The sequence below is a fragment of the Notamacropus eugenii genome, chromosome 2 (assembly GCF_028372415.1).
Source record: "Notamacropus eugenii isolate mMacEug1 chromosome 2, mMacEug1.pri_v2, whole genome shotgun sequence".
Taxonomy (NCBI): domain Eukaryota; kingdom Metazoa; phylum Chordata; class Mammalia; order Diprotodontia; family Macropodidae; genus Notamacropus; species Notamacropus eugenii.
The window spans coordinates 373,233,463-373,256,910 of record NC_092873.1 but is presented as its reverse complement, the minus strand read 5'-3'; the positions used below and the strand labels follow the sequence as shown (position 1 = coordinate 373,256,910).

At 35.6% G+C, this 23,448-nt stretch overlaps 1 protein-coding gene across 3 annotated transcripts in view; it reads right to left on the bottom strand.

Annotated features, from left to right (window-relative positions):
• Positions 1–23,448, bottom strand: part of BRIP1 (BRCA1 interacting DNA helicase 1) — a 237,501-nt gene that overhangs the window by 141,282 nt on the left and 72,771 nt on the right. For all 3 annotated transcript variants that reach the window (XM_072646908.1, XM_072646909.1, XM_072646910.1), the window contains 5 exons: positions 18,981–19,271; positions 11,243–11,464; positions 9,559–9,758; positions 4,446–4,578; positions 3,768–3,922 (listed from right to left, as the gene is read on the bottom strand). In XM_072646908.1, coding sequence (XP_072503009.1) covers positions 3,768–3,922; positions 4,446–4,578; positions 9,559–9,758; positions 11,243–11,464; positions 18,981–19,271 — 1,001 coding nt within the window. The remainder of the gene's footprint in view (positions 1–3,767; positions 3,923–4,445; positions 4,579–9,558; positions 9,759–11,242; positions 11,465–18,980; positions 19,272–23,448) is intronic.

Genomic DNA, 23,448 nt, shown 5'->3' with positions numbered 1-23,448 from the left:
TGTCTCTCATTATTTCTTAAGGCACAATAATACTCTGGTATTCTGAATAGGGGCATCCCAAGCCAGGGTGAACTCTGATAACTAAAGATCGGAAGCCATAATCCAGTCATGGACTATCAGAACAGAAGCTAGGGAAAGAGCCAGCCCCCATAAGTGATTGTAAAAATGGACAAGGCCAGACTGTGTGGTGTGCAGTGCAAGCCGTACCAGAAGACAGAGGCAACTCAGGACCTGGGAGCCAGTGCCAGGGGACTGTGGAGGATGCTGAGACTAGTATGATCTCTACCATCCTGCTACAGACTGTCAGAAGCACAGCAGGAAACAGAACCAACTCCCAAATGGGGATCATTCAAGGAGAAAGAAACAGATGCTGGCTGAGGCATGATCCTGTAGTGGGCCACCATGAGACTGAGACAAAAGTCAGGGATTAAGGCAAAATTTGGGGCCTAGCATCTGTCACACCATCCAGGTTAGCAGCCACAGCAAGGCACAGGATCAAAGACTACCCACACCAACCAAGAGGAGAATAGCCTAACAGAATCCTAATGCAAGAACTAAAGATGAAAATGTGAGTAAACAGGGGGGAAAATGAAGGGTATTTATTTGAAGCAGGAATCCAAACTTTAGAGAACAAATAATTTAATCCTAAAGAATTTGTGCATAAAACAACAAATCATAGAAACAATAAATCTTTTAATTAAAGAAAATGACAACAATGAGATAACATACCAAAACTTTGGGATGAAGCCAATACAGTCCTTTGGGGAAAATTTATATCTCTAAACACTCTCATCAACAAGAGAAAAAGAAAAAAAAAAATCAATAAATTGATCATGTAACTTTAATTAGGAAAGCAATCAATCAAAAACATCCCCAATTAAATACTATGATAGAAATTATGAAAAATCAAAGAAAAAATAAAACAAAAAAAATTAAACAGCTTATTACAATTAGGAGTTCTTTATGGAAAAACAATTTGATAAAAAAGAGAAAAAATTAAATTGACAATATCAAAAATGAAAAGAGGAGTTGACTGCTTAATAAAGGCTTTTCATTTTCTTTTTCAAGTTAATTTTCTTTGTAATTTCCCCTCCAGAGGTCTAACTTCATTCATAATTTCATTTTTTATCTCTTATTTAATTTCTTCCACAATTAGTCTTTATAGTTATACAGTGTTTTTCTCTGAGGTTCTGCTTATAGATTTCGTGGAGTTACTCTGTTCTTCTGAGTTTATTTCTTAAGTGTCTCAACCAAGAGTAAGTCATAATTTTGTCTAGTGCTTTCTTCTATTTACTCACATTATCAGGTATCAGATTGGCTAAGATGACAAAAAAGGAAAATGACAGCTGTTGGAGGGGCTATGAAAGGACTGACACACTATTGTACCATTGATGGTGTGTGATGGCAAACAAAACACGATCTTTTGCTATTTTTGTTTTAATCAAGTGCCTCTGATTGAATCTTGACTTTATCAATCAAGAGTCTTTACTAGGAATAAAGTACAGAAACAACAATTTCTTTAATTAGAAATAGCATATGTATTTGTATTGTTAATTATTTTAATGTGATTAAAGATCTTGCCCACCCATTAATGGGCCTGCCCATTAAGGGGAGTTTGATTAGGGAAGATTTGTGGGAAGGACCATTCCTTTTGTTAATGAGGCACTGATTCTCAAGGGTTGTGATGCCCTCTGGCTCTAAAAAAGGTATAAATACTCTTGAGTTGAGGTTTTACTTCGGTGCTTACTGACTGGAAGTGTTCGTTTGGCCAGATGAGGAGTCTGGGAAGCCACTAAACGAGCCCCCTGGCTTTGAAAACTCAGATGTCAGTACTTCTCTCTCTGGTAACTATGGTCAGACAGTTGGGGTCCAATTGTCTGTTGAATTCAGGTAGAGGAAGCCATTTTTGTTGATCTTGGATTTCTCTGTATTTTCTTTGAAGTTCAGGGTGCTGACTCCCCCGAACTAAGTAAATGATATATGTACTTGGTTAAAGGAACGATACATGTGCTTGATTAAAATGATTGTTAACCCCTTGAAAGTTGTTTTCCTTCTATGAATGCAGATTTAAGAGCCTACAGTAGGAGGTCCCCCTATGTATGTTGGAGTGCTTACTGATACATGGTATTATGAGGTGGTGCAATCATTCTGGAAAGCAATTTGGAACTAAATTAAGCAACTTAGTAACAAAAAAATTACTAAACTGTGCATATGCTTTAACCGCGTAATAAACACCCCTAGGCTTATAATACAAAGAGAGCAAAGAAAAAAGGAATGATTCCCATTTGTACCAAAATAATTCTAGCAGAACATTTTGTTGTAGCAAAGAACTAGAAATAAAGTGGGTATCCATTAATTGGTGAATGGCTGAACAAATTATGGCATAAGAATGCAATGGAATATTATTTTGTCATAAGAAATTTAAAAAGAGACCGATTCAGAGAAAACCAGGAGGACTTCTATGAACTGATAGAGTGAAGTGACCAGAACTAAGAGAACGATTTATACAATGACTACATGACTGAGAAGGAAAACAACTGTAAAAGTTCTGAGAACTCTGATCAATGCAATGACCAATCACAACTCTAGAAGTCATGAAGATGAAACATTTTGGCAGAGAGTTGAGGCCCAGAATAAGGCTTATGTTTTCAGATACCATCGTCATGGAAATTGCTTCAGCTTTGCTACTCAAAACTCATAAGTCCTCTCAGCTGTTTCTGCCCCTCTGACTGGAAGGCTGGAGTACAGAGCAAAAAACCAAATTCCACAGTCTCCCTTTATAGATGGCTCAACACTCCAGGCATCTCTTCATTTGTCGTCAGCTCTCCTGCTTCGTTTAGCCTTCATCATTATCTTCATCATGCCTCTGCACTGGTTACTCTCGGCCACTATACCTTCCCCCTTTCAGCTAAGTGGCACAATGTATAGAGCGCCAGGCCTGGAATCAGGAAGACCTGAGTTCAAATCTAGTCTCAGACACGTACTGACTGTGTAACCCTGGGCAAGTCATTTAACTTCTGTCTGCCATCTATAACATGAAGATAATAACAGTACCTACCTCCCAGGACTGCCATGAGGATCAAATGAGATATGTGCAAAGTGCGTACCAGAGAGCCTGGGACATAGGAAATGCTATGGAAGTGTTAGCTATTCCTACTGTTCTCACTGCTGTCTTCCTCTATTGAATTGTAAGCTCCTTGAGGGCAGACTTTCTTTTTCTTATTGTGTCTCCAGCACTTAGCACAGTGTCTGGAACATAGCAGGCATTTAATCAATGTCTGTTGTATCAGATACAGAAAATGTGGATTTGTTTTCATGGCTACACTTATATGTCACAAGGGAGGGCAGTAGTTTTTTTAGTGGACCAGAGTTTGGGAGGCAGTGATAGTTACAGTAAAAAAAAGGTAAAAAGAAGACTCAGTGAAGTATTTAAAAAATACAATGAAGAAAGAAGGAGAATGTTCAGAAGGAGCAAGAATAAACAGGACAATGGACGATGTTGCAACTACAATGATAAAAAAAACCAGCTATATGTAGAAATTCAGTTTCATAGGGGGTCCTCCTTTCCTGTTCATCATATAGAGAAACATTCACATGTGTTGATGTTTATTAAGTTCATGATAATGAAAAGGAAAAATGTTTTAAAATTTATGTTTAAATTTAAATTTAATTTAACTTAAATTTAAAATTTATAAGACATATCCAAGGCTCATAGAACGTTATTAGATACAAATCTTTCTAAGAAAACATGAATGATCTCCACTGACCTGCTCTTCTGCCTAAAAAGATAGTCCAGCACCATAAATAGTCCTTTGATCATAACCTGAGTCGAAGAACTAACAATAGGTATTTCTCTGACTTCTTCTTTACCATTAAGGGTGACGATTTTGTCTTCTTTTTGCAGGACAGCAGTAAAATGTCCCTATAACAGATAAACATAAGACGTAAACAACCATTTAGAAAAAAAATTTCTGTACCAATAGCAATCATATTCCATACGGAAACATGCAATGGCTATTTGGAAACAATACTATGATCTGCTTACTGAATGATTAGGCTAAGTGCCAACAATGGCACCATAGTCTGGCTACGTACGATGAGCTCAATTCTCCCCAGAGTCAGTCACTCCCTTAAGGGTAGGTTATTCTTTAAGAGGCTCATTAATTCTTCAGGCTATTAGGATACTATGTGGAGTCCAAAAGTAAGACACTAAATAGATATGTACTGAATGCTTCTCTAGTGGCTTAAAAGGGTTAAAGTGCCGTCAACTTCCAGAGAGCACTGAGGTGCTGAAATTTTCACTCAAGGAAGGGTGATGCATAAGTATAGTATTAAATAAATGATACATGCTATGCAGAGAATACATTGCCTGCCCAAATCACTACATAATAACATGAACTTTGTATCTACGACATGAATTTCACTAATGGCAGAAAACATCTTACCTGTAATATTGGAAAGGTAGCAGCAGTTATCCCCATTTTATAGAAGTGAGAGATCATTTCATTTCCACTCCACACTTTACAGGATGATTCATAAGCTCTTTCTTCAAGATGTTTAGAGTTTTCCTGTAACCAACTAGAATAAGAAAATAAGAATAAGAAAAAAACCAAACTAAACAATAACTCTAATAGACAATATCACCCTTTCTACACGTTACTTTGGCAAAAAGCCAAAGGATTTTCAGCATGATCACACACCATTCTGTGTTCCTAGTAACTGGCCAAGAAAGCTTAATCAGAAATTAGAACACGCTGGGGAAAGTATGCTAGTGACCACTAGTTTAGTTGCTTTGCCATACACAGAATACACAGAACTGATGTCATGATTCTGATGCCATGACTTTATTTTAGAAAAAGAAGCATGCAGGAAATTCTACATGTTTTTGAAACATCCATACAGCTTCAAGCCAGGATACCATACTCCAATGTTTTTCTTACTCAGGAGAGATATTCACACAAATGGCAATGTTTATTTTTTAATTCCTTGGTGGAAAACAGACAGGTCAACCAGGCAAATCATCTGCTATTGTTTCGAGCAAATAATCAATCCATAAACATTTATTAAGCACCTACTATGCGCTGGGCAAGGTACTAAGCACTGGTGATACAAAAAGGAGGCAAAAGTCAGTCCCTGCCTTCAAGAGGCTTACAATATAATAGGGAAAACAACATACAAACAAAAAATACAAGGCAAACTATAACAGAATAAATATGAAATAATTAACTTGGGGGGGTGGAGAAGACACTAGAATTAAGAGGGGTTAGGGAAGGCTTCCTGTACAAGATGGAATTTTAGTTGAGACTTGAAAGGAAATCACAGAGGTCAGCAGTTGGAACAAAGCAGGAAGAGCATTCTAGGCATGTGGGAAGTCAGAGAGGGCCCTGCAGGGACAGAACACCTTGCTCGTGGAACAGCTAGGAGGTCAGTGTCACTGGATTGGAGAATGTGTAAGGTATAAGAAGACTGGAAAGATTGGCAGGGGCTAGGATATAAAGGCCTTTGAATGCCAAGCAGAGAGTTCTGTATTTGATCCTGGAGGCAAAAGGGAGCCACTGGAGTTTATTGAGTAAGGAAGTGACATGGTCAGACCTGAGCTTTAGGGAAATCACTTCAGTGGCTAAATGGAAGATGGATTGGAGTCGGGAGAGACTTGAGGTATGCAGACCCACAAAGAGGCTATTGCAATAATCCTGGTGTGAGGTGAAGAGGGCCTGCACCAAAGTGGTGGCAGAGTCAGAGGAGAAAACGAGGAGTATTTAAGAATCGTTGCAAAAGTGAAATCAATATTGTGAAGGGCACAGGATAACTTCTAGATTGCAAGTCTGAGGGACTAGGAGGATGGCTTTGCCTACCATATTAACGGGAATGTAGAAATGAGGAGGGCTTAGAGGAAAAGACAGTAAGTTCTGTTTTGGATATGTTGAGTCTATTGGACATCCAGTTTGAGAAGTCTGAAAGGCAATTGGAGATGCAGGATTAGAGGTCAGCAGAAAAGGTGAGACAGGCAAGACAGACTTGAGAATTATCTGCACGGAGATGGTAACTAAATCCATGAGGGTTGATGAACTCACCAAATGAAGTAGTATAGAAAGAAGAGGGCTCAGGATAGGACACTGTCCAAAGAATAAGGATTTGGAACACATACCAAATATAAAGCTCAAGGCAGCACTGCAAAGCAACCTGAAATGCTACCTTTTAGAATAAAAAGCAACCTCCTAGAAATCCTGTGCATGCTTTTTCCTCTCCCTACTATTAGAAACTTCTAAACGAAAATCATAAGCTAAAGAACATTTTCATTTAGTTCATACTAAAAAACAGTTCTGAAGTACGTGGAGTGTTTTGGGTGCCACCGTTTCTGCTCTTAGGGCATTTTAATAGTCAAGAACCATTATTAAAAAGTTTACTACACAATTAATATCTTTATTGTCTAATTCCAGATGACTGATTAATTTCATTTATCTTACAAGCTCCTTAAAGCAAAAAAAAAAAGTCATGCAAGCAAACCATCCAAGATATGCAATGTTAAATTTTCCAAATAATTTTTCATGCATCATGGGATACATTCCAAGTGGAATTTCAAAAGTGACCCTTTGATATGAAAATACATATGGTCTATATTATCATTACAAGTATTAGTTATAATATTGCATCAAATCAAAACATTTTATTTGACATAAAAAGCCAAATAAAATTTTCCCCACACAAAAGTAAAAGCATAAATTTTTGAAGAAATATATTTTTGAAAATGTTTATTGTCCAAGGGGACAAACAGGAAGAGAATGATTTGTTTGTAAAATTAATTTACTATATACACATACATGTGTCTATCCATCTATCTGTCTGTCTGTCTGTCTGTCTAGCTAACTTGAGATATGTCTTAGAAACCAACACAACAGCTTGCATTTTGCAAAAGAATTTGTTTGAGCTGATAGTAATTTGTCCAATGTCTACTTAGTGGATTTTATCATATTGAGCTCTTTCAATAACATGAATAATTAACACTTTTATGGGAGCAGGGGAAGCTATTTCAACTCACTAATGTCAAGGCAGTTGACTTCTGCTAAGATCATTTATAATTCTGGAGGAGCTTAAAATTTTAACTATAACTGGTAAATGAGCACACAGGGAAAGTACTGTAAAAGTGGTACACACACAAGTTTTTAACTTCAGCAAGAGCAAAAAGAGACGTGTTGAAAAGAAAAGTCTCTTGATTTTTGTAGACATCTGCCTGCCAAATGTGTGGGATTTCTTTACAAATTGTTAGACATTCTATAGAGTAACAAACAAAAGCCAAATCTAACTCACTACCACTTTATTTTTTAAAACTCTAGACCTTTTAATATAATCCAATGATTTCTTCTCGATTATCAGTGTTTCAGTTGTATCTCAATGCTTCCAGGGCCATGACTTTCCAAGACTGACCCAGACTGCCATCCCTCCACAACTTGATAGATGGTCTTTAATCAGTAAATGATATTCTATCTGTGGCTGAAAAAATCAGCACTCTACACTCCATAAGGCTGCCTCTTAGAATTCCTAGTTTCAATTAAGACTAGCTTGAGTGCTAATTCCTACATGAGTCCCTTCCTCATCTTCCCAACTAACAGAAGTTTTTAATATATTTTGTACTTACCTATTTGTGTATATATTGTGGTCATTCCCCATTCTCACCCCAGTTAAAACATAATAAAGCAGGGACTAAGATGTTTTGTGTGACTTAGTATTCCCCTAGCATTTAACAGAGTATCTGTCACACAACAGGCATTTATTGTCTGTTGATTTGATCTGAATTGCACTAACTCCAGTATTTTAATCTCCTGAACTAAAATCCAATAAACCATAACCCTCCATTAATTGGAAACTTTTTTTTCTTTAAATGCATTACACTTTGAAGAAAAAGGGAAAATCATAATATATCAGAAATGCAATAAAAAAAAACAACTTCCAGATGATGAACTATGGCCAGTGTGACAGATTCAGCCTCATCTCCTATATTTAGAAGGGTTTCTTGACCTTCTTTTGGGTCATGGATCCCTTTCACAAACTGGTGAAAACTACGCAGTCCTCAGAATAACATTTTTAAATGTTTAAAATAAATACATAGGATTAAAAAATTGAAAGAAAAGTGTAAATTTTTTTTCCTATTCAAGTCCACAGATATCCTGAAATCTTCCCATGAGTTAGGAATCCCTGAAAGAGTCTTCAATTGTGTTCAACTCACAATGAGTGAGTGTTTAAGGATGATGCTAAGGCACTGTAAGATCTTAAAACATCAAAATAAATTCAATTATGCTCATTACCTTATATTTTCCAAAGCAAGAAAGTGGACTAATATGTTTTAGGAAACTTTAACAATAAAGCACTACTCCACTAAAGTTCTACTCCAATGCCTCACAGTGGCACAGAGATACTCAAGGTTTCTGAGGGCTCTAATAATGGAGACCAGGGACCAGCAGGTGCTGGAGGCAGGTCCTATGCCAAGATGGAAAAGCTTTGAGCACACCCCTAGCAATATTGGGCCAGTCTGGCTAAACACAGAGAGGCTCACCCCGAGGCTGGCTGCAATCAATCAATCAACAGATCTTTATGCAGTATCTCTACTGCATGCCAAGTACTTTGTGTGACACTAGGGATAAAAAGGCAAAAGTGATACCTGCTCTACTGTTTAGGGGCTTACCTGTCACAGAAGAGACAACACGTACATATGGAGGTATAGACAAAACACATACAAAGCAGATACAAGGGAACCTTTGGGGAAGGCACTGTGCTACCAGCTTTCCCCCACTCCTTCACAGTTCCCTATTTCTGTCAAGGACACCACCATTCTTCCAGTTCCAGGTTCATAATCTTGGTTTTTCACTCTCCATCACCCCACATATGCAATAAGTCGCAGTAGCCTCTTACCTACTCACCCTGCCTCAAGCCTCTCCTCAGTCTAATCTAATCCCAAAGTTACCAAAGTAGTTTTTCCTCAGCACATATCTGACCATGTCACTCTCCTACTCAATCAACTACAGTGGTTTCCATTTAGCATCAAAAGCCATTTAAACTCTGCACCCAACTTATCTTTCTAGCCTCACTATTATTCATTACTCCCCTCTCACACTTTTTTCCCAGTTCTATTCTCTCATCCTCTCTGTTGGCCCCAGGTATGTCAGAACCCATTCAGGCAACTGAAGTCCCACCCACCACCACAGAGGGCACTCTCCTTCCATACCTTTATTCCCCAGAGTCCCAAAGCCAGGACCACCCAGAATCCATTGGGGCTGCCTCACTGCTTGCTGAGTGTGGGTGAAATGAGAGTCACCAATTCTATTCCTTTGGGTGTGATGAGAAACGGCTAAGCTTTACTATCTGTCTGGTGATTACCTTCTAAGGTCCTAAAGGCCTTCTATCTGCCCTGCCTCTGCACCCTGCCAGACCCTCACCACTTATTACCTGCCCCACTGACATACGAAAGATATCGATAAAAATATATTTTCAAAATAAAAATGCAGCATAAAGTAAACAATTTTTTTAAAGGAAATAGCATACTGGTAAAAACAATTTTCTTACTTTATGAGGCTATAGCACACAGCTCGCAGGGGTTCGTGGTTTTTCTTCCTTATATTGTTACTGACCATGACATCTAGTTCGTCTCGAGCAAACCTAAGTTGGATTTCTGTAACACTGTAACTGGCGGAATCACGTGCACAGTCCTCAATATTATGGGCTTCATCCAAAATGATGATCTGCTCTTTCAGATTGATATCCATCTACAACAGAAAACAATTTTCCCGTAAAACATTATGAAATTGACTCTTTAATTTAATCAGCTGTTGGACTACTCTGTTTTTACCTCACCCAGCTTTTAGAAATAGAAGCATGTACAACTATGTAAAAAATTGATTTTTCTGGGGCTCATGTAAGTTCTGCATTATTGAAGCCAATCAACTTTTCTTTATTGAATTCTTTGTACATAACATCATCACTATATTTACATCAGCACAAAAGACTGTCATCTAGGCGTCTCAAAATCTTCTGCAAACATATGGAACTGGCAACTATTTATGGAGAACCTCTCATGAGGAAGGTGCCCTATTAGAAGCTGAGGAGGGGAATATAAAGCCTTCTAAGCTCCTTGAGGGCAGGGACCCTATTTCTTTTAAAAAACTTACTATTATATTGGGGCACAAACAGCACAAATAGGGGAAAAGTAAAATAAACATGAAGCTATACAAGACAAAATGCTGAACAACAATCACAATGATTAAGTGTCAAATGAGGGACAGAGACAATAAATGTGTTCAGAGGAAGAAAAGGGTCCTATGGCCAGGAGGAGTTTGGGAAGGATTCCAGGAGGAGACACTTGAACTCACTCTCAAAAAAGAGCACTGAGGAGGAGGGGAGAAGAGAAAGCAGGAGTAGGAAATGTCTTGAGCAAGGCAAAGTGCAAAGAAAGAATAAGGCATGATCAGAGGACTGTGAAAAGACCAGTCTGTCAAAGTGGAGGCTTCAGTTAGGGAGATAAGGCTGGAAAAGTACATTGTAATCAAACTAAAGAGGGTCTAAAATGCCAAGCTAAGGAAATTCTATTTTATACAAAGCAGGCAAACAGTAAAGGTTTTTAAGACAGGAAGCGAGAATGAAAAGGGCTGATAACTGAGAAATATAAATGATAAATATATACTATCTTCATTTTAAGCCTGAAAGAATAGTGAAACTGATAACAAAAAGAATTAGTACACATCAAAAAAGTCAATGCAGCAACAAGAATGCCAAATTTTTCATGCTCGATTATGCCATAACCAATAGCTATGTCACTTGATAAGGAGAACTAGATGGCAATAATCATACATGCTACATAAAACATCATTTTTCAAAAGTTCACAAAGTATATCAATATACGCATAAACTTCCCATACAACACACTAATTGGCGTTTATAAAATGTTTTGTTTAATGCCTATTGTACTCTAGCTGTATTCTCACTGCAGACACTAGACTCATAAGATTCCTTGTCACTTTAATTTAAAATGTCATCTTTACATTTAAATAAGTAGTTTTTATCTAATTTCAGAAATTAGTTACTACTAATTAGTAATTACTGGTTACCCTAATGTGTTCATATACTTACCTAAATTAAACACTGAACAGAACAATGGTGAAATTAAAATAAAAAACACTGAAAATATTTGTCTGATCACTTAAATCCCAATTAATAAAGAAATGGTCTTCACAATCATGACATTTATACTTACACATTCCCTTATTTGTGAATCTAGGAGATAGTTGTAGGGACAGAACACAATGTCAGCATCTAGCATTAGTTCTCGAGCTGCATAATATGGACACGCCTTTAGCTTTTTCCCCAGGCTCACAAGATCTTCTATATCCCAGGCCCTGCACATGCCTGGGAAAGTCTGTAGAGCAAGCTGTTCACTAATCTTATGGACACCATGATAGAAATAACAAGATCTACCCTAAAAGTAAATACATATCATTAAAAAGTTAGCAAATATTGTAGTAGCAACTAAAAAAAGTTATTTTCCCCCTCACATTAGGAGTACATAATATTAGCAAATGGCCACAAAGCAAAAGTGTCACATAGAAGTTATTGCATTAAATTAGCAATAATATTTTTTTAAAGAGTGACTCATTTTTGATCTCTCAAATTAACTAAGAGCCTAACACCTATGAATCAATAATTAAAACACATTTTGCCAGACCTACAATTTTATCTTTGTGGGGAGCTTCCAGTGTAATAACTCTCTCTACAGTTGATAAAAAATTCATTCCCAACTCACATCTTGAGAGAGCTGCCCAGGGCCTTCAGATGTTAATAGAGACTGATCTATTATAGTCACAAAGTTAATATGTGTCAGGAGCAAGACTTAAATCTAGTCTTCCTGCCTCGAGAACTGCTTTCTATCTACCATGTCATGTTGCTTCTCTTCCCATATACTTTTTCATAATATTTAATAATGGTTAGTCAAAACCAGCCAAATTTGTCTTTGTCTAGGTTATGTTCTATATGAGCCACTCAAAGACAAGACCACATCTTCTATGTTCTTTGCTACTCACCCAATGGCACCTATTATACGTAGAATAAAGTCACAGTCTATTGCCTCATTGGGGTGTAGAGGAGACTCTGGGTCTTTAAGAGATGTGTCAGTGGAGCATGAGCTCCAGCAGATTTTATCTGGTTAGAAAAGATTCAAATATAGTACCAGAAAACAGACTATGTTTGTTTTCCAAGGTCCAGCCTAATTAGGTACAAAGAGACTCACTGCCAACAAACTGGACAGTATGTCAGGATTTTTCTGGGAAAGGCAATCTGTGAAACAAAGAAAACTACAAAATTCCCCTCACTTCTTTGTGGCCCCTTTTGTGACAGCAGTGGCAGAATAGTGGGAAGTAAGAACAGTTGTTATACTATCCATAAATAGTAACAGCTCTGGGTACTCTAAATGTGAGGATTTTATCCAGTAAATTGTTATTGGAGTTCTCACTATAAATGAAGACAGGAGACGAAAGGAAGTTGTAGCTAAGGGGAAAGCTAGCTCATAGATTCTCCTTGAAGAAGGAAATGAAAGAATTTACAGAATTGGATTTAGTGTCTCCACATAGGATAGAAAACATTTCATGGGACACTAAATCATCTTGTACTGCAGTGCTCATGAAGAGCATTTTGAAAATTTCCAACACAAAAATAACTGCTACTTACAAACCAGAGGATGAAAAACAGAGAAATTCTACAAAGAACTCAATAAGAGTTTTCAAATTAATAATCATGTCTATTTGAATACAGCAATGGAAGAAGGGAGGCAGTATAGGGCTCCAAAACAGGAAATGAAAGAAACCAAAAGTCTGCAGTCTAGACAGAAACTTCATCCTTATATATTGTGAACTTTCTTCATAAAAAAAGAATTAGGCAAAGAGTATTACTAAAAAGGAAAATGGGTGCATCTTAACACACAGGAAACAACTAGTTCCCCATGATATGTTGTTCAATTAAAACAATATCTATCTGACCCATTTAAATAAGTTACTTTCACTGAAAAATGAAAAATGGATAAAAGAACAAACATGGAAGCTAAGAATATTTCCTAAGGAAGTTTAACTGATACAAATCAATCACCACATAAAGGAGATCAAAATAGCTTTGCAAGCACTTCAGTCACTTGATCATCTTGCCAAGCAATCAGGGGCAATAATACTTTAGAATATAAATTTGGCTGTAAAATATTTCAGAGGAAAAGATGGAAAATAAGAAGTATAAGAAAGCAAGAAGTAGAAGAAGTTTACAGAAAGTTGGTGGTGAGATAAATGGAACTAGATCACACTGAGGCCATGAAAGGACAAAATCAGAAGACAAGGAACTGATGAAAAATGGAAAAGACCTGTCAAGATTGCTATAACAAATACTTATTGTCATTGACAGAAGAACCACCACACTAGAAAACAGAAAGGAGATTAAAGAAAATAAAGATGGGAAAAATAGAAATAGATATACACTGAGGAGGTCTATGGTGGAGGCAATAGAATTTGGGAGTGTTTGGGGCCTCCTGAAACAGGAGGCTTGATAAAAATTACAGAAAGTAATATTACTTTAAAAAAAAAGGAAAAAAGAAACCGAAAAAACAGCAATAACTACCAATTCACACGACTACATTTCCATTTCTACAAAATCTTTATGACTAAATGGAAGAGCATATATTAAAAGTCTGCTATGTACACTGTGCTAAATACTGGGGATACAAATAAATTAAAAAAAAAAATAGAAAGTCCTTGTCCTCACATTTAATAGGAGATGACAATATGGGCAGATGCCAAGGGGCATTTTGGTGAGGGGAAGCACAGAGATGATTAGAAGACCCTCAAGGCAATCAATTTAATGATATATCTTGCCTTTCCCAGAAGCAACAGTGCTACTGATTTGGTTACTGTGCCCACAGCAAGAAGTTAGGTCTATATGTGAAGTGGCAATGTACCCATGTGGATGAACTGCTGAATGGGATATGAAGCAAAGCATGGTCAAAGGGCTGGCTAGATATAAAGGACTAAGTAAGTTTGCACTCAATCCATAATCATAACAATTGGCTCCAAAATAAAGTGGATTAACTTTCCCAGGGATTGAAGTATGGATGCTAAAGGTGACATGATATAAAGGAAGTTAGTTCAGTTGGGAAGAAGTAGAGTAACAGTGATAGAACAGATGTTAACATGTATGGATAAATGGATTGAGTGGGATGAAAAAAAGCTAACACACAAATTGTGGGTATCCCTGAAGAAAAGTAGAACATATAAAAATATATGAACAGGCTGCCATCACAACAAAGAAAGCACAAGAGACATGAAATAAAGGATGTCATCTAAGAAATGTAAGACTGAAAAAAAGAAATGGACCCATTATGTAGCAAGATGGAGAAATAAAGGATAGATGAGTCACGTGCCCACTTCAAGAAATATAAAAGAAGACCTCAAACCCTGGGGCAGTGGGGGGCAGTTTCAGGTGATGTATCTATAGGAAAACATAATCAAAGATTTTAAGAATGAGAAGGCATGCAAGGACTATACATATTTGTCACAAGAATTTTGTTTTTCTTTCTCTCCTTCACCTCCCCCTCCTCCAGAGAGTGAGACTAGAAAGAAAATAAATGCTTGTTAGTTGAATAAAAAAAATTTAATTTTAAAATATATGAAAAAAAATCAAGACACAAAAGAGACACCATTGTAAGAAATGTCTACCTTGATAAGATTATAGATCCATAAAGTATGAATTCATCAACTAACTTTATCTCACATCATTGAGGCAGCTAAGTGGTGCAGATATAGAGCACTGGATCTGGAGACAGGAAGACCTACATTCAAATCCAGTCACAGATACTTCCTAACTGTACGACTCTGGGCAAGTCAACTTCTATTTGCCTCAGTTTCCTCAACTGCAAACAAATGGGGATAATAACAGCATCTACCTCTCAGAGTTGTTATAAGGATTAAATGATATATTTGTGAAGTGCTTAGCAGAGTATATGGCACACAGAAAGTGCTATATAAATTTTGCTGTTAGTATTATTATCATTGTCCTTCATATTAGAAGAGGCAAGTAACTGCTATCAGTGCCTTGAACTATAGCTGAAAATAATGAAAAGTGGACTGAAATATTTTCTACAGAAAGGACATGATTGATTTGCCTATTACTGTCACCAGATCATATCTGTATATCTAGTTATTTATAACCAGAGGAAAGAAGATCTAGTAAAAGTACATGAGCTACACACACACACACACAGTAAAATGTAAAGAATTAGACCAATAATTCATCCACAGTTGCATTGATTGGGAAACTACCTATTTGGTACTCATCCCAGAAAGCAAGGAATTACAAAGTCCTTTTTGTTTGACTCATTTTCTACAAAATGTTGCACTCCTCAATACTCCTGCTCTTTTTTCCTACTATACTAGCTTCTCCTATAAAAATAATTTTTTGTTTCTAATTCCTCTTTTTTATCATACTTTATAAGTTTCTCTTTCTTGTGCAGGAAGGAATGGTCAGACTAACTTCTACAATGGCAGTGGCATATATGAGTTTCCACTCTCCCCTGTATATACAAATGGCAAAAAACAATCATAGGACTGATAGGGACCCTTGTTTTAGTAGCCCACTCCTGTGCTGTAGTATTAAGGAAAGAAAGAAGAAAACTAGCCTACTATGTACCAGGTACTGTGCTACATAATTTACATACATCATCTTACTTGATTCTCATAACAACTCTAGGAAGTAGGTACTATTAGTATCCCCAACTTACAGTTGAGGAAACTGAGGCAAACAGAGATTAAGTAACTTGTTCAGAGTCACACATCTAGTAAGTTTCTCAGGCAAAATTTGAACTCAGGTCTTCCTGACTCCAGATCCAGTGCTCTATCCTCTGCATCACCTAGCTGCCTCAATAATGTGGGTAAAGTTGGTTGATTAATTCATAATTCATGGATCCATAATCTTATCAAGGTAGATACTGCTTCCAATAGCGCCCCTTTGTACCACTGTACCATCTAACCCTTAAATTAAAAGCATTTAACTGGGATTTAGGATGCCTGAGGTCTGGTACTAGTTCTGCCACTCTGTTGTTGAGCAATATCATTTTCCTTCTCTAGGCCTATTTCCCAATGTAAAATGAAGAGGTTGGAATGGACAATCACCAAGATTGCTTCCTAGCATTGACATTCTGTATAGTAACTGTGTGATTAAAAAAAAAAAAAGTCAAATGAGAAGACTTGCTATCCAAAGTGCACTTAACAAAGTGACATTCCTATAAATTGCTTTTTAACCATCTTCACAGCCTCTCCTCCACTGGTCTTGAAAGCTAATCCACAGACTAGATGTGTACCTGGAAAGTTCCATATACCCAGAGGAGATCTAATAGGTTAGGTTCAAGGTCCCTTCCGGTCTAGGAGTCTATACCTTGAGGACTCTTGCCCCTCAAAGCAACACTATGGGAAGTCTCATCTTGATTGGTAAAGGGCAGCCACTCCTACGTATTTAATTTTTTAATGTTTATATATCTGGATCTAATTAAATTTGTTTTCTTACACCAAAGACTAATTTCATATAGTCAATTGACTTATTTTTCCTGAAGATCATTTTAGCAAAGGAAACAGTGAACAAAAACACATGTCCTTTATGATCAAGCCAAAAATCAGAAAGTTTACACTCTAAGGGCATTTAGACCAACACCCACATGAAGACTGATAGCAAAAGCAGAAAAGCTCATCCATTTTAAGTGTAACACAACCCTAAGGAAAGGCTGTCACTGAAGTGTTATCACTCTCTAAGCCCTTTTTATTCAAACTGTCAGATATCTATTTATCTTCCCACTTGGTGAAACAAGTTCAGTAAACACAGACACCTACAGTGACAGTGTAATTGGCCCTCATTACAATACCAAATTACCCTGAGGGCCCAGGAATGAAAAAGCAAAAGTTCACTGTGTTCACACCCACCAGGCTAGGTAGGCAGACAGGCATTCTGAGAATCAATTAACTACTAGACAAAAATAACTTGAAAATTGGTAAATGTTTAAAATAAATTTAAATTACATGTTAGTACTGACAAAACAATACTGACATATTTACCAATGTCCATAATAATGACAAAATGTCTTCAACTACTTATATTTCTATTATTTAAGAACAACTATCACCAGTTCAAAATATGGGCTGTGAAACAGCAAAATTCTGAATATTGCCTTTAATTATTCATTTTACAGGTTATTTCCATTATCCATAACCAATTAATTAATCAATTAATTAATTAAATAATCAATTAATTCATCACAACTAAGAACCAAGTCAATCAACCATGACTAAGTATGCTGAGTTCTAAGTTTTGAGGGAAAGGTGATTAAAAAGTCTTAAACAATGTCATATACTTCCAAATTTTTAAGGTTTAATTTAATTGATGGGATAATATTGAAGGAAAAAGTTAATAACATAATAATATTTCCACAAATTAAAGCAAAGCAAAATTGATGATAAGATGCTTTTATTTAGCTTTCATAGTAAAAATCAAATTTTAAACATGTAAGGAAATCTGCAGATCAACTACACATATAGAATTGAGGGAAGCCTATCTAAAACAGAATTTCCAGGTCTGAGTAAGTAGGCAAGTTCTGTCTCTACTGGGTCATTTTTGGTATTTTTCTCTTTCTCTATATAATATACATATGTATACAGACACATATAGTATCTTTAAAAACATCAGGAGAGGAATTTCCTCAAAAGAAACTGAGAGTAGGAAATTTCACAGTTCCTTAAATGTTAAAGAAAGAACCTAAGACAAATTAACAGCCAGCTGGTTTCCACAATGGATTGAAGAAAAGTGCCTTAGACTCTCATTCATGTTTCTTCTATATTCATTTGTGCTGTTTCTGAATAAGTAACTATTTAGAACTTTATTTTATATTAAATCAATGAAGAATAGTTTGAGGATTAAATAGATTCATTTATTTATCCCTACTTAACCAATAACAATATTGAGAAAGAAAAGTAGGGTACTCAAGTCATATAGCTAAAAAAATGTAATAGATGAAATTAAACTTTAGAGATCTTGACTCAAAGGCTTCTGGGTATACCCAACATTACCTTGATTTGATTAAAACCTTAGATGAAAGATAACATTACGTCCATAAGATATTAGACATTCTGCATATGTTACCAATGCTCTTTGGCCCAAGATATCTCTGCTGATTGCTGGATATAATTCCAGATGTGAAATATTGAGCCTTATAGATAACTAGTAACTATACTGGAGTATAGATTCTGAAACAAATTTACCAACCAACTTACAAGTTCTCATATAAATTAGTCAGATTTTCTCTTATAATCCATCCAAGCTGAATACAGGTTTCTCTAAATTTCTTAAGAGAATCTCAATACTCATAATTTTTTAAAAAATTATTTCATCCTTTTATACTGTAAAAAGTTTTCAGAGACAAAAGCCTGCAATAAACACAATTTAAAGACAAAATACTTATAGCAACATTTCCCATTCGACTAAAGTGACAATTTTTATGTTTGGTAGAATTAAAGATAAAATCTAGTTAATTTTTTTTTCATTCTCAAGATAAAGTAATTGTATGTACTCAGATCAATACCATTTGAAAATGTTAGATTCTGCACCTTCTAATAACCTAAGAACTGAAGACTGGGAGCAGAAAAAAAGAAGAATTATAAGTTTTGCAAGTGAACATATGGCTTACGAACTAAACTATAATATAAGCTTCAGTCCTAAGTCTGACAATTTTAACCCACTGTGTTAATAATGAAGATCTACTTAAAATAAACCTTTTTTTCTAAATGAATTAGTCCTAGCAGACACTCACTTTGGTCATAAGGATTTAGTAAGTTATAAAGGCTGAATTATCATTCTAAATATAAATTATGCAGCTTGAAAATTTCATGCCTTATTCTTTCTTAAAACAAAACTGTTTTACTCACATTTTTTCCATCCATCAACTCCATACATTTTTCACTCCTGTTGAAATTACCAATTACTTCAGGATGGACACAAGTGTGATCCCTGCTAGAAAGAATAGTCATTCGGACCCCAGAGTATGCCGTCCTCTGCAGTTCTCTAGTAATCTGAGATATCTGTTTATGTGTACGAGTCCCAAAAAATATTTTAGGTGTCTTGCATTTTCCCCCAGGTTCCTTCTTTGTTATATTATCATCATCTTTACTTTTTTCACTTTTAATGGAACAGGAACACCGAGTACAAGGACCAGGAAGCTGTAACAACAACAACAACAACAAAATTTGTTTATGATATTAATCTCTAAAATGTACTCATAAAATCTACTACAAAATGATCAAAAAATGAATCACAGCTGTCAAGTAAAAAAGAATTTTTAAAAAGATCTAAAATTCCTTCCAAAATGAATAAAATGTAAAAAATAACATGTATGTTAAACAATGTATTAAAAATAAAATATAAACTATACTTAAGATGAGTCCTTCACCAATCTAAAAAGAACTTCAAAAGAATTTTATCTAATTATATTGGATCCACAGGAATATAATACAAATCTACATGAAATTAAATTTTCAAACAAGTTATTCATTCATATCTTTCCCACTAAGAAATACCTTAAGAAAAAAGGCATTAATTGTAGCATCAACTTATAGTTCATGTGAATTATTTGATAGTATCATTTCATTATTTTTCAATTATACGATGGCCCAATAGAAGAGATTCCAACCAAGCAGTAGGCAAGACAAATATTCTATAATTTTCCAGTAAAACAAAAACAAAGCTTTCTTTATGCAATTTACAAAAGAACAGCTTAATGTCAAGTTGCCATAGAGATCTCACACTGGACAATTTTAGCCTTTGGGAAAAAAAGAAGACAAACTTAGAAAAATATTGTAAGATTCACTTCTAGCAAAAGTAGAAGGGTTAATGAAGTAATATTAATATTTGACAAGGAATAAAGATTGTTTATTTGATGCTAGTATAGCTGAAATTCACCCGACATATAAGTTCTTTCCCATTATCATTATCATTCAGAATAGCTTTTTTTAAAAATTCCTAAGCATATCAAACTATCATTCTGAAGATTTTTTTTATCTATTTCAGATGAAAATTCAATTCCACTGAAATAGTCTATCCATAGCCTATTTCTTCATAAACTCACCAAAATGCAATATCAGTTACATAGTCTAGTATTCATGCTATTTCTTACCAAGTATTTCATGATTCATAGTTACAAGGAACTGAATCCTAGAAAAAAAAATTCCAACACTGTACATTACAACATAACTGGTTTTTCCCACTTCTTGGTCCTTAAGAATAGATCCCTTTCCTCCCTCGGCCACTGAGACAAAAGTAGCAGACTAAAGCTTCATGTGAGAGAAATAAAGTGAAATGGTATAAAGTCTGTGAAAAGACTGATTGTTTGTAGAATTTTTCACTGGAGTGAAAAAGCTAAACAGCACATGGGCCTAAGAGAATTTGTACTGGAAGGTTTTAGTTTAATAGGAAAAAGAGCAATATGCTATATTTGACAGCTCAAAGATTTTTTTAATTGTAATCAGTAAGATTATCCTTCATAAACAAATGCTAAGTCATGGCATGTGTTACACCACAATATGGGAGATCAAGCTGTCTTTTAGCCTCTACTCTGTGGAAAAGCAAGTTCAAATTACCCCTGATCCCACTCAACCTTGTCCGCCATTAAATATGACAATACATGATAGCATGGATGTAAATGTGACCCTTCTGGATCTGTCACTCACTGGGATAAAAGGTTCACTGATGTGCCAAATAAACAGCCCCGTCAAAGCAGATAAAGTTACAGCCATGCTGGAATTGTTACACTCTCCTATCAGGTTGCCAGTAACAGCAGATTTCATTACGGTGTGCTGCCACATTAAATAGCCAGTTCCAAATATCCTGCCTTCTATATTGAATAATTACTTATTCACTGAAAGGATAAAAAGAGGAGTTATGAATGGGGCTCTTGTCAGCAGCGAGGCAGGAAACAGCTGACATGTGGTGTATGTTACATATGTGGCAATATCCGACTCAGTTTATGGTCACACAGAAAACTGGAATGCAAATTATATCATGATATTTCTGACCAAATTCTTTTTTTCTCTTTGAAATGATCACACTAATTAACATACTAAAAGAATTAATGTAACTTTAAGCAGTAGAATCAGTTTACTTTTTCATACAGCAGACTTTTAAGACTATACTCAATCTTTTCACTTAATTCAGCTTTCCCCTAATCACACTAAAGCAAAATCCACCCTTCAAAGGAGAAGAGGCATAGGTCCCAATGTTTACAATTGAGCACAAGGGCAATCTAACATTAGCAGTGCTTTCCCAGGGCATTGCGATATTAGCTTTTGATATACGTTGCATTTTCAAACTTTTATTTCAATTTAATTTTTTTTAAAGATAAGTCTTGATACAGTGGTGAGGTTATACTTTGGGGCTTTAAGTGTTGAGCTGCTGAAGGCTTCAAAGGACTCAAAATTTAGAATTAACTTCAAAAAGAACTACCCTCACTACTGTAGTTTTAAATTTTAGAACTTTTAAGGGTGTGATATTTTGTTGCTGTTGCTTTTAAACATATACTGCATCATGGAGGACATTATAAAAATGGCTAGTTTTATACCTCTCACTGAAAATGTGTTCTTTACAGGGGCTCTGCTAAAGTTTAACATGTTAGAACATAGGGAAATTCCTTAGAATGGTACAGTGAGTGAAAAGTGGAAACAGAGAAAGCAGGAGTTTCTTCATTTATATTATTAAAGAACAACTTCTTTCTCAACACATACATTCCTACAAAAGGCTCCAGTTAAACTCTCTGGTGCACACTACCACAATATTGATGGAGCTACAAGTTGGTCAAACCATTCGAGAATTACGTGAACCAATCTAGAACCAATCTACAATTGTATGAAAAAAAAGTGATTCAATGTACCCCTTGACCAAGACATCCACTCTGGACTACATACCACAAGAATGTCAAAGACAAAAAGAAAGATATCACATTTACTAAAACACTCCTAGCAGCACTTAATATAGTTGCAATGAACTGGAAATAAAGTGGGTATCCATCACTGAGGAATGACTAAACAAAGAGTGACACATGAATGTAATGCAGTATTACATGCAATGTAAAAAATGATGAATATGAGGAAATTCAGAAAAAAATGGGAGGATACTTATGAACTAATAGAGTGTTGTAAACAGAAGAGTAAAAAAATATACAATGATCACAACATAAACGAAAAGAATAACATAATGAAATGGAATGCTATGTAATTATAACACCAATGCTAGACCCAGAAAGACCATAATAAGCACCTATCTCCTTTCCTGGAGAGGTGGGGTGGGTGAGGTTCAGGCTACATAATGTTACACGTGTTATCAGACATGGTTAATGACTCTGGTGACTGTGTTTAACCTATTTTTTTCCATTGTTACAAGGGAAGATTCACTAGGGTTGGGAGGGTGGGGGAAGAATGGTAAAGTATCCCCAGAATTGTGATGTAAAAGCAAAAGGTATCAATGAAAATGTTTAAACAAATAAATATATATGAGATACGGCCATGTACATTTAGGGAGAACTTTAAAGTACTTCTACATCATGCTGGTCCAAAATTAGGCCACCAGCTAAAATGTGATTTTTTAAAAAAATAAAACTTATACACACAAATGTATTTATCTATAGGAATGTACACGCACACAAATGTAAAGAGGACTAATATACATGTGCCATATTGTATGGCACAGTACATATATGTGCACGTATACCTGTATATGTATGTTATACATGTATATATCTTATTCTTTGTATATCCATTTCCTTTTTCCATGAATGTATACACAAACATACCTATATAGATAAATATATGTATATATATATATACTTTAAAATATATAAATTATGGTTTAAATACACATTTACTGCTTTTCTTTACATCTCGAGTCAAAATAATTTGGATCAGCATAGTTCTGTCACCATTTGTCCCCATTCTCTTACTAAGAGTGATCTACACTTAGTTTTTGCATAAACAAGAAATAAAGGGAAAGTTTGGCTTATATTTGGACTAATACAGCAATTATCAATTTAAAATGGAACATGGAGAGAAATGAGTGTTTTAGGTAATACAGAGGTATCAGAAAATGTTATTCATTGTCGCATATAAAAATCAGTGACTTTCAAGATTGCAGAAAAGTAGGCAAGAGTCTTGGTGAAAAGTAGTAGTAGGAATGTCCCCAATCCAATCACCCTAAGACCTCTATGTGGACTACATCTGGTCCAGAAGTCTCACACGAATAAGCACTTACAAATTTAATTGTTACAAGTTTTCTTTGCCACTGGCACAGAGAGGTAAATTAACATGTAAACTGGTCTGTCTGTTCTTGGGGAACAAAATTTTGAACCAACCT